At 40.7% G+C, this 12,447-nt stretch overlaps 2 protein-coding genes across 4 annotated transcripts in view; one reads left to right on the plus strand and one right to left on the minus strand.

Moving 5' to 3' along the window:
- ano10a (anoctamin 10a) overlaps positions 1–12,447 on the plus strand; it is a 96,919-nt gene that overhangs the window by 84,013 nt on the left and 459 nt on the right. The window lies entirely within an intron of this gene.
- The window catches only part of snrka (SNF related kinase a), a 40,656-nt gene that overhangs the window by 3,656 nt on the left and 24,553 nt on the right, over positions 1–12,447 (minus strand). For all 3 annotated transcript variants that reach the window (XM_048528590.2, XM_048528588.2, XM_048528589.2), the window contains 3 exons: positions 7,982–8,123; positions 5,588–5,800; positions 3,836–3,970 (listed from right to left, as the gene is read on the minus strand). In XM_048528590.2, coding sequence (XP_048384547.1) covers positions 3,836–3,970; positions 5,588–5,800; positions 7,982–8,123 — 490 coding nt within the window. The remainder of the gene's footprint in view (positions 1–3,835; positions 3,971–5,587; positions 5,801–7,981; positions 8,124–12,447) is intronic.

A 12,447-nucleotide genomic window follows, 5' to 3' on the forward strand; every position in this document is an offset into this window, starting at 1 on the left:
ATAATCCTCTGCAAATAATGAACATCACGTGCAAATTCATTATGCAAAAGGGTAAACACTTAAAACAACTCTTGAAATTCAAGACAGTACAATTACAATACATTAATTATTGTAATGAAGTAGAGAAAGTACTTTGATCAGCAACTCAACACAGATTTATCAGAGTTTCAAGCTAGATAATGCTGGTAAGGCAGTAAGTCAAAATCTCATCAGTTCTTCACTTTCTGGAAAACATTTTTCACTTCGCATAATAATCACTATCTTTGGGAGGTCACAGTATTTGCTTGATAGTAAAAGTATATAACTTACCCAACGATGAGAAATTTCTCTAAAGTAAAAGCCTGAATTCAATCTGTGACAGTGATGATAATAGATAGATAAAGCCATTCAAACAAATATCATAGAAGAACTGCTGACAGACCTAGTGTCATCTACTTGTTGCTTCAAATAGGTGGTCAGTATACAGGTAATTTCATAAACTAACAAAGCAGATTTTAAATTGGTGTTTTCACACATGATGATTAGCAAACCCACCAAAGAAAACGTGAACATGTGTCTGGACAGATAAGATCACCTTTCAGCACAGATATAGTTTGGACTATGGTGTTTCTTACCGAGAAACTGAGGCCATGATCGTAATTTAAGAGACTCTCAATAATTTCAAGAAACCTTAGAGAATTATTCCCAGGTTCAGCAAAAAAAATTACACTGCATTCGGTCAAACGATTATGTGACAGCTAAGCGAAAAGCTAGGCAGAGGTTCAAATGTAGTCACAATATGAAGTGTTGGCCAATGTAGTGTGCAGGATCCTAAATGTACTGGTTTGAAGGAAATAATAAGCAATTTGACAGTTCTTTTTACACAGAGATAGAGATCAATAGAAAAATAATTAGCATCGAATATTTTCCAATAATTATAGAATTTATTTTTCTAAGCAAGATCTCAGTAAATGAACCTGCAAGGATCAGCTTCCTTTAATCGGAGGCTGATTTTCTCCACACATTTGGTGGGGGTGGGGGAGAAGAGGAGAGCGCGTGCGGGGGGGGGGGGGGGGGGGTCGGGGGTCGCGAGGGCGCATGTGCGAGGGGGGTCGCGAGGGTGAGGGGTCGCAAGGGCGCGCACAAGAGAGAGCGCGAAAGCAAAACAGCGTGGAAACAGACCCCTGGGGGGAAGCGAGCAAGGGATGGACTGACCTGGACAAGAGTTTGGGGGAGGTGGAGAGGGGGGGGGGGGTGTGAAGAAAACTGAACCAAACAGGGAGGGACAGAGCGACAGACCCTGTAAAGAGATGGACAGAGATGTAGGAGGAACTGACCCCAAAAGACAGTTGGGGGGGGGGGGGGGGGAAACGGAATGAAGGAGACTGCAAAATGTGATTCAGGGGGCTAGCTGAGGTGGAGACTGCAAAACGGAAATGGCAACAGAGAAGGACAGGGAAGAAGGAGGAGGGGATTACAAGAAGGGAATGGTGATCGTGGAAAAGGAGTCTGTGTAGATGACTGGTACAGGGGAGGCTGCAAGACGTTGTGGGGCAGCAGAAATCAAGTTTGTTAAGCTGAATGGAGGAAGAGGCTACAAAGCCCTGATGAAATAATGAAGCTGAAAGGGCAGAGATGTAGGCTGCAAAGGTGAGGGAACAGTTTCAAAACTATCAACAAAGAAATACTCCGGCAATATGGTGTCAGGAACACTTGAAATGGGTTCTTTGCAAATGATTGTGGAAATTCTAGTTTCAGGCTGCCAAACTAACAGCTAACAAATGGCAGGGACAGCAGGATGAGAAAATAATCTGTATACCCTTACAATGTTTATGTTTTTGTAACCATTCATAGGATTTGCGCTTTGTTAACAACGCTACACACACACACACACACACACTCCAGCTCCTTATTAGGATTATCACAATGACCAGCCTCAGTTTCAGAGGCCTGCTAATGTAATTCTCGGGATATCACCCACCCTTGCAGCATGCAGGGTTACGTACTTTCTGCTGTGGCGGAGTACTATCCACTGAAACACATACCTGAAGTCAACCTAAATATCTGATGTCCAAACTCTGATTTGAGACCTATCTTCTCCTCTATCCATCTTCGATCTGCCTCCCCCTCTCTCCCTATTTATTTTGGAACTCTCTTCCTCTTCCCCATTTCTGATGATGGGTCGAGGCCCAAAATGTCAGATTTCCTGCTGCGAAGATTCTGCTTGGCCTGCTGCGTTCATCCAGCTCTACACTGTTATCATGAAATATTAAGCTATTTCTTCCAGCCTTAAATCAGTACAATAAGCAGCTGGTGCCCACATATCTTGCCAGCCTGGAAAATAAAATGTTTTGTTTTTTAGCATTGCTTGATACACATACTGGCCAGAATGCTGGAAGGACTTGCTGCCATACTTTACTTTCCTGAGAACAGAGGAGGCAGGGCTGCAGTTTAAGTCTCATAGGAAAGATTATTGCACTCAGTACAGCACTAATGATAATGTACATTGTATACATAAATGTTCAAATGGAATTTGTGGCCATTTTGGAGGCAAGATAGGTATCCTTGATCAAAAAAGGCACACGAACTTCTCAGTCCACATAATGAACCATGCCAAAAATTTTATAATTTATCCCCCAAGCACTACATATTCAAGATTTATCTAATTCTCACTAGCTTTAAATAGATTTAATTAAAGCAAGGGATTTAGAGTTATACCCTAGTTATTACTGGAAACCTTTTGGTCTTCGATACTCATGTTTGCAGGGAAGTGAATTAACAAAGCAGTTCACTTAAGACTCTAAAAGCAGGGAAATAAGCACTCAAGGAGAAAAGAATTCCTCAGGCGAAGAACAACGTCTCAAACATTCCTCCCCTGTGAATCCAGTGACCCCATAATCCTTAATTCTTACATATAAACTGTTTACACTGAATTAAGCTTGGAAACAGAAAACAGTTGCTCTGGACACTTCAGTGCAACCTCTGGGTCCCCTAAAATCTAATGCATCAGGAATAAAGAGCACCCGTTGTCCATCTAATCAGGCCCAGGATTTTCAATAACTCTGAGGACAGACTACCAAGCAGGTATATACCTTGGGAACTGTCAGAGTGGGCAGTTTGATCAGGACTGGCAACACCCTCTAAAAGGTATTCATATGGCATATACTACAGAGCAGTGAATATATTTAACCAAAATTTAACATTGTATAAATAGCAAAACTCAAAAGAATAATCTGGAGAATACTTTGCTCATCACAAACATTTCTATTAAATACCTCAATGAAACACACCAGATATAATCTGATGCAGAATTTAGGATCAAAAGGTAAAGGTGAAGTCACCATATTCCTATTCGAACGTAGGCCTGCTCTCTTATTAAAGAGAGATGACCGCTGTTGGCTTAATCTCAGGATCACAATGCCTCAGGCAAGGGGAGTGGTTGTGGAAGAGGGTCCTTCATGGCAACCTCAGCAACTGAATCCACAAATCATTCTGCATCACAAACCTGCAATCTGAACTAACCAATACTCCAGAATTTAGAGCACTATTGCAACACTCCAGCTAATCTAATCCACGTGTGGATGAGACACGGGCAAGAATGTGACAGAATGCGAGAGAGCAAGTATGAGAATGTGTGCAAAAGTGAGATTGTGATAATAGGTGTTTATGGTGGATAGTTTCTTGCTTACAAACTAAGTGTAACATTGCCTCATGCAGTTCAGAAATAATGTTACGTCCAACATCATGAGCACTGCATATCTATAATCCAAAAATTAAGATATTTCTGTTGAAATCTGTGGTCTGTATTTCTAGAAAATCTGTAAACTATCACTCTATAGCCTCCGTTTGTCCTTACCTGAACTGAGCTTTGATATGGCTTGGACTGGGAGATCGGTTCCTGACTTCTTTTTCTTGTTTTTCCTTTAAGATCCTCTCTGCCAGCAAAAAGTAAGTGGCAGTGATGTGATTGTACTTGTTACTTTCCAAGGCCCTTAAAACAAAAGTCAACAGTAAAATCTTCCATTAGCAGCCATTTCGAAATCTATATTTTATAAAAATCGATTTGTTATAAGAATTCTTTGGGACAGATTTAAAACAGGCTACATGATATACACACAGCCACATATTAATTTTTATCATATTTGCATAGAAAACAGCAGCAGTAATCGGATCATACAAAGTGCAATTATGCTCAAATTAAGTTGCATAAATCTTGAATTGACAGTCACATCCATACCCAATAAACTGGGACTGAAACTGTACTCCATTTTGCAATAACATAATATTGTTGTTGAAACCTTCCACCACCACCCAAATTTTTAAACAGCTTTTCTCTGGAACATTTACGGTATGCTTTTGTAAACTTCATCAAGAATCGGTGTTCCTTACACAACTGAATCTCCCACCAAGTATCACACAGTCAGACAATAAGGAATGTTAAGCTATGACCTGCAAAATGAGTTATTCCATATTGGAGGTGCCTGTAAAGCCACATAGGCCAAATGTTAATTAAAAAGATTTAAATTCAAGGGTAAATCAGAATTTAAAATCAGTCTGGTTGAAAAAGCTGGAAGATTTCTCTCCAGCCTGCAAGTCAGAAGGGCTTAGCTTTAAGGCAGACAGTCCTATCTCTTTTCTAACGATTGCTCTACATCTGTAACAAAATGTGTCATCTTTAAATATAATGAAGGAAATGGGGAATTAAAAGGTAATGGGTTTTATACAGCACACATCTATTCAGATTTACTTATTTTCTAGACATTATGTTTTGTTACAAATACTGAGTAATTCTAAAAAAGTCTGCTTCTAGGCTACATCCTGAATCTAATAAGCACATTCCAAAGATTGCTGACTAAGTAATTCATTGCTGTAATTTTCATAAATATGACTTCTGCCTTCAAGGGACAGCTTCACTATAGCAGACTAATGATACAAGAGTATCATGCAATACAACAACAACTGTTGTCAACTTTCTAGAATCATTCATATACAAATGTCATGACATTTGTTTGCCTATTTATTTTCTTGCAACCACTGCGTCGGAAATAAAACATGGTCTTAAATGTTTGGTAATTGGGAGAACAAACTGATACTTCAACAAATAAACCTGCCCTCTTCACCTCAGCAGATATATTAGATAAATTAGGCAAGCCACATTTTTAGAACTATGCAGCAAACAAATCTTCCCTATTGATGGAGACAACATCACAATCAATCTTAATTTTAGAACGTTAACGAAGTTTGTATTTTTATGACTCAGTGCTCTTCTGTAGCACTATCTGTTCACTTCTTTCTGGTTGTGAATGCAAGTAACATCTAACAGCTAAAATCCAGAGGCACATTTTCTCCCTCAATTTCACATGCATTTCAAAGAATATTCTGTTTTACCATACTGCATATTTTTGCTGCAACTGCATCTAACCATTTAATTCATATCTTATTAAACAGATGGTTTTCAGGAAGAAAAGCTCAAAAAGTGTTAAATGTATCAATGCCAGAAATTAAACACATGTAGGGTAAACAACACGGCCATGATACCCTCCAGAAAATAATGCCAGTATTGATATATAGTCTTCTGCTTTGCCCATCAGGCTCTCTCTAAACTTACTCAACAATAGTTTCTCGGTCTGCTATTTCACCAAGCACCATGCGTTGGATAATGCCATTGTGCTCCTCCTCAGAGAGATTCTTGTAAGAGACGAGAGGGATGTTGCACTTGGTTGCAGGCGAGGGATCAATACCTCGAAGCCAGCGGTGGTCCTCTATCTCTTCCAATGAAGCTCTTCGCTTAGGATCCCTCTGCAGCATCCGATTAATAAGACTATTGAAAAGCCATATAAAAGTAAACATTCATGAATATCATCTTTAGGGCTTGTATAACAGAACTACGGCTTAATACCTAGACATTAGGCAGAACTGTAGTAGAGCTTGAAAATGGAGCTAAATCTGAGGATTATCTAGTAAAACCCTCTGTGGAAACATGGTCTAGAAGATAGACCATATCTAGTCAGTACATTTTATCTTAAAAGGAAAGTGAAACAAGTAGACAGCTTAACAGGCGTATCATGAATAGATAATATTAAAACTGTTTTTGGACCAAATAAAACGTATATGTTTTGAACCTGGCCCCCACAAACAAAAAACTCAAGATGCAGACTAGGATTAAACATTCGGAAACAGGAAAAATAGCTTATCATTTTTGGAATTAGAAGTATTTACGTATGTTTTAAAATACTTTAATGGAAGACACACCTCAAGTTCTACTAAACAATGCAGTGTTGGAACTTTACATTTCTTTTTTAAAAAGTAGTGTGGAGAACAGACTTCAATTTAGCAATTGATTTAAATAGGGATAACAAAATGACAAATGTCTTGAAGTAAAAATCCCCATTCACTCCTTTACCAAACTAAACCATGTGACCCCTTTCTTTCAAGCCTTATTGTTTTATTTAATGTTTTTCATTTCCATTTGCACCTCTCCTAGTGTGGATGGCAGACAGTTCAAATATTGTGCTCACTACTAATAATAAATGATCATTTACTGGAGCTGAATCATTTTACATTTCTCACTGGTGCCTGCAATCAAGCAAAAAAAGGGGAATAAGTCAAAGCAGTGTGCACACAATGTTTTTTGTAAAATTCACTCGTGGAACATGGGCACTGGTGGCTGGCTAATATTTATTGTCTGCCCCAGCTGCTCTTAAGGTGGGTGGTGGTGAGCTGCCTTCTTGAATTGCTACAGTCCACGTGCTGTAGATTTATACACAATGCAGTGAGGAAGGCAATTCCAGGACTTTGACCCAGCGAAACTGAGCAATAGGTTTCCAAGTCAGAATAATGAGCAACTTAGAAGGGAACTTGCAGGTGAGGATGTTCTCATGCATCTGTTGCCTTTGTTGTTTTAGATGGAAGTGTCATAGGTTTGAAAAGGTGCTGTCCAAGGACTTTTGAACTTCTGCAGTGCACCTTGTAGATAGCACATACTGCTGCTACTGAGCTTTGGTGGTGGTGATGGTGGAGGGGGGAAAATGTCTGTGGATGTTGTACCAGTCAAGCGGGCTGCTTTGCCATGGGTGATATCATGCTTCTACAGTGTTGTTAAAGCTGCACCCCTCCAGGCGGGTGGGGAGTATTCCATCACACTGGTGACTCGTGCCTTGTAGATGGTGGACAGGCTTTGGGGACATCAGGTGGCGAGTTACTTGCCACAGCATTCCCAGGCTCTGGCCTGTGCTTGTAGCCAGTGTTTATGCGGGCAGTCCAGTTGAGTTTCTGATCAATGGTAACCCCAAGGATGTTGAAAGTGGGGGAATTCAGTGATGGTAACACCACTGAATGTCAAAGAGTGGTAGTTAGATTGTCATTATTAGAAATAGTCATTGCCTGGCATTTCTGTGGTGCCTTTTCCAAGCGTAGATACTGTCCACATCTTGTTGCATTTAAACATGAACTGCTTCAGTATGAGTCGTTGCAAATGGTGCTGAACATAGCACAGTCAGCGAACATCTCCATTTTTGACCTTATCACAAAGGAAAAATCATTAATGAAGTGCAGAAAATGGTTGGGTATAGGACACTACCCTGAGAAATTCCTAAGGAGATATCCTGTAGCTGAGATGACTGACCAACCACAACTAAAATGTATGACTAAAATCCTATAATGTCATTCCAAAGATCAAAATTAATCTTCAGTTTAAACATGGAATGTCTGCCCACTTCAGCTATTAGAAGCTTACAGATGTGGCATAAAAATGGACGAATTTGTCTAGACTTGCCGATAAATCCAAGGTTCTCTTCAGCAGCAGGAATCAAGAGATATCATGAATTGCATCTAGTTGGCACAACTGTTTTACTCTGTAGAAATGCCTATCTTGGAAACTCATACACTATGTATATAAAAAAATGCAGCTGTTGTAAATGCACAATATTCTACATCACTTAAAACTGTGCAGAACAACCAATATGAAAACAATGCACTGATAAAATATGCTGTTTCCACTTACTCCTTGCATTCTTTGGATATATGGGATGGTACTGTATATTTGCAGTCCATAATCATGGTAAGTGTCTCACTGTCATTTGCCTCTTGAAATGGAGGTTGGCCACAGACCAACATGAAAAGTATAACTCCCAGGCTCCAGATATCTGGAAAAAAAAGAGAGACGGGGATGGATGTAGAAGCCATTAAAACAGAACCATAAAATTGTTACAGCATATAAAAAAAGCCATCATGTTCATTGCTCTCTGCAAGACCGACTGATTAATCGTCCTCCTCATGCTCTTCAATAGGCCTGGAAACTCTCTTTTCAGAGGCCTAATTTCTTTTCTAAAGCCACAACTGAATCTGTCTCCACTACACACACTGTAAAAAGGCTCTTCTGCATGCACTGTCCTCTGATCCCTGACTTTTCTGCCAACGGTAATAGATTGGCTATGTGACTATTCACTTTTTTGAAAATCTCTACCAAATCTCTCTTCAATCTTAACTGAAAACCTTAATCTCTGCAATCAATCAATCATTCTCAAACATTACATACAACTGTTTCATATCTGTCAAAAATTATGGCACCCATGTGAGGTCAAAACAGTGTTTTATATATATTTTTTTAAAAACTCATAACCTTTGCACTTTGCCAAAAGGAGGGGGGGGGGAAAAAGTCCGATATCAAGTTAGATTACCTACAGTGTGGAAACAGGCCCTTTGGCCCAGCAAGTCCACACCGCCCCTAGAAGCATCCCACCCAAACCCATCCCCATTCCCCTATAACCCACATACTCCTGAACACTACGGGCAATTTAGCATGGCCAATCCACCTGGTCTGCACATCTTTGGACTGTGGGAGGAAACCGGAGAACCCGGAGGAAACCCATGCAGACACAGGGAGAATGTGCAAACTCCACAGAGTCGCCCGGGGCTGAAACTGAACCTGGGTCCCTGGTGCTGTGAGGCTGCAGTGCTAACCACTGAGCCACCGTGCCGCCCCAAATGCCAGTGTTTTCAAGTACTTTCTCAACTGGAACCTGCCACCCTCAATACGTGTAAGTGTTTAGAATTGTGTCCCTTTAGTGGATATTCTTTCCTTGTTCTTGTCTGCATTAATTTCATCTGCCACATGGCCACCTATTCCATCAGCATGTCTATCACCATACTCTTCACAGTTCCCAATATACCCAGGTTGTGTGTTATCAGCAAATTTTGAAATTGCATTCTGTACAACCAAGTCTAGTTAGGAGTCTTAAGGTGACTCCTGGAGAACTCGAAAGTATCCATTCTCCATTCCAAAAACAAACAAATGTTGACTACTATTCACTGTTTTCTGTCTCACAGCCATCCTGTATCTTAGCTGCCCAAGTCCCTTGTGTTCCATGGCATTAACTTTACTGACTTGTGACCCTTTAATAAATGCTTGTTGGAAGCTCATTTCCACTAAATAAACTCTATTACTCTACTGAACATTTATTACACCAAAAACCTATGCAAAAAAAAAAAAGCATCTGCTTGATGTAAAGCTACAAAACTAAACTTAAACAAGACAAAAGTTCTGAGAGATGTTTTGGTCCTTTCATTAAATGTTAAGGTTGCAATTTAATGCATGTAATTTTGCTTTGAAACACATTTCAACATAATACCGTTACAATTTGAAAACATTAAAGTTTCTGCGATGGTGATCATAATTCTGAATTGAAACCCAAATCTTAATCAAGTTAGTACAGATGTAGGCTTAATATTAAGGACAGGTCAAAACAGTGTTTTATATATTTTTTTTAAAAACTCAACCTTTGCACTTTGCCAAAAGGAGGGGGGGAAAAAAGTCCGATATCAAGTTAGATTACCTACAGTGTGGAAACAGGCCATTTGGCCCAGCAAGTCCACAGAAAGACAGCCAGCCCTCCTGTAGTGATAGATATGTAAACAGGGATACATCATAAAAGTTCATACTTGCCTGATATTAGCATCAAAGCTTGGAAAAACTTGTAACAACTTAATACAACCAAAACTTTCCACCATTCAAATGAATACTATACAATTTGGGACCACAGTGTCTTTGCGCATCACTTTGTCTACCTGGGCCTCATTTTCAAAGTTCACGTTTGCTAACTCCCTCAAAATGATTAGCTTTACATTTCAATAATGTGATTAGTGGTATTCAAATGATGATTATTCACCATTCCCTTGTAACATCCAGTTGAAAGAAAGTAAGGAGATAAAATACATCAACTGTATAAAGGAATATGCAGATCAACATTCTCCCACTTTCCAAGAACATGACTATCAAAAGCTACCAATCTACAGGATAATATTTAGCCTGTCTTTTAAAAAAAAAAGGCTGGATAAGACCAGTCAGCAATCACCAAGAAAGGTCCAATGAATCCTTACAGAGTTCGTCACTCAAACAGTGAACTGCCGTACTGTATCAATTAACATAAAATAACCAAAAGCCCCACAAAATTGGTTGAAGAAATCTAAATGGCCACAGTAATGGCACTTAATTTATGAATGGCACCTTCGAAAAACAGGAGACTTCAATTGCTCATTCACATGTAATAAATCTATTCAAATGGTAAATTCATAGACATTCGCTTATTTCAGGTAATCATTCAATTTTACCCATAGAACCACCAATTCTACACGATGCCTTGAAGTGAGAGATGCAAGTGTTGCTTTTGAAAAACACACGAAAGAAAAAAATCAACGGACAAACAGAAATTAAGATTTAATCAGAACAGATTTCAAGCTATACACAGAAAATCTAAATACAACATCTATTTGAAACTAATCATGCAACTGAAAATCAGAGATAATGGCAACTGCAGGTGCTGGAGAATCCAAGATAACAAAGTGTGAAGCTGGATGAACACAGCAGGCCAAGCAGCATCTCAGGAGCACAAAAGCTTTTACGTTTCAGGCCTAGACCCTTCATCAGAGAGGGGGATGGGGTGAGGGTTCTGAAATAAATAGGGAGAGAGGGGGAGGCAGACCAAAGATGGATACAGGAGAAGATAGGTGGAGAGGGGAGTATAGGTGGGGAGGGGATAGGTCAGTCCGGGGAAGACTGACAGGTCAAGGAGGCAGGATAAGGTTGGTAGGTGGGAAACGGAGGTGCGGCTTGAGGTGGGAGGAGGGGATGGGTGAGGGGAAGAACAGGTTAGGGAGGCGGGGACAAGGACTAATCATTTTCCACAACATTTAAGATGTAGTAAGAGCACGAGGATCTGTTGCATACTTAAACTGATCATCCTTGTAAACCAAGTTGAGCAAAAAGTCTCCCAAATTAAACTATCAGCAGAAATAGACAGTAATGTAATCCTGGAGGCTAGAAGAAATAAGCAAACCAGGCAGCACCTGGAGGAAAGGAGAAGTCGATGTTTCAGGTATCACTCCACATCCAGGCCTGCAGAAGGGTAAGGGAGCTGCAGATAAAGGGCGGGGTGGGGGAAGAGAGGTGGTGTGCATGTGTTCTGGTTGGTCAATGGGAGGGATGAATCCAATTGATAGCTGGGAAGATATGATAAGTGGAATGAAAGGGAGGAGGCAGGGCTGGAAAGGAAGGTTGGGAGGTTATTTGAAATTAGAGAACTCAATGTTAAGTCCTGCAGGTTGTAGGGTGCCCAGGTGGAATTTGCGATCTGATTCACTGACACTGGACAAGGCTGAGGATGGACATGTCAGAGGGGGTGCTGACATGGGTGGTGACTGCAAGGTTAGGCTTGCCGTTTCAGGTCATGTACAGATGTTCAATGAAGCTGTCATGTGGTCTGTGTTTGGTCTCACCAATGTAGGGAAGATTACATGGGAGCACATTATGCAGTAGACTAGATTACAGGAGATGCAGGTGAAACTCACTCTCACCAGGAAGGACTGTTTAGGGTCCTGGATGGGAGTGAGGGAAGTGGTGTGCAGGCAGGTGATGCATCTTTTATGGTTACAAGGAAAGGTATCGGGGGTTTTGGACTGCTTAGTGGAACTAAGGGAGTGTAAAAAGAATGGTCAGAGTTGGAAGTGTTTGAGGATAGTACGTCGGATGTGGAGGCTGGTGATGTGGCAAACAAGGACAAAGGGAGATCCCATCTTTATTACGTTTGGGGGGGGGGGTTGTGTAGATCTGTGGACCGGCGAACGGAGGCTGTGCAGTGGAGTCCTCTCTGGATGACAGAGGTGGGAAAAGAACATCTGTTTGAAACAGGAGGACAACCAGCATGTTTGGGAGTGGAACATCTCCTCGTCAAAGCAGATGCAGGAGGAATTGGGAAAATGGGATGGAGTTTTTGCAGGATACAAGCTGGGAGGAGATGTAGTCCACATAGCCATGTGTGTGGGTTTATACTAAATGTCGGTACATAAACCGTCACAGGAAATGGAAACAGAGGGGTTAAGAAAGGGGAGGGAAGCATCCGAGGTAGACCAAGTGAATTAAGGGTGGGGTGAAAGTTGTTAGTTGAGTCGATGAACTGTTCCAGTTCAGCCTGG

The sequence above is a fragment of the Stegostoma tigrinum genome, chromosome 5, assembly GCF_030684315.1.
Source record: "Stegostoma tigrinum isolate sSteTig4 chromosome 5, sSteTig4.hap1, whole genome shotgun sequence".
Taxonomy (NCBI): domain Eukaryota; kingdom Metazoa; phylum Chordata; class Chondrichthyes; order Orectolobiformes; family Stegostomatidae; genus Stegostoma; species Stegostoma tigrinum.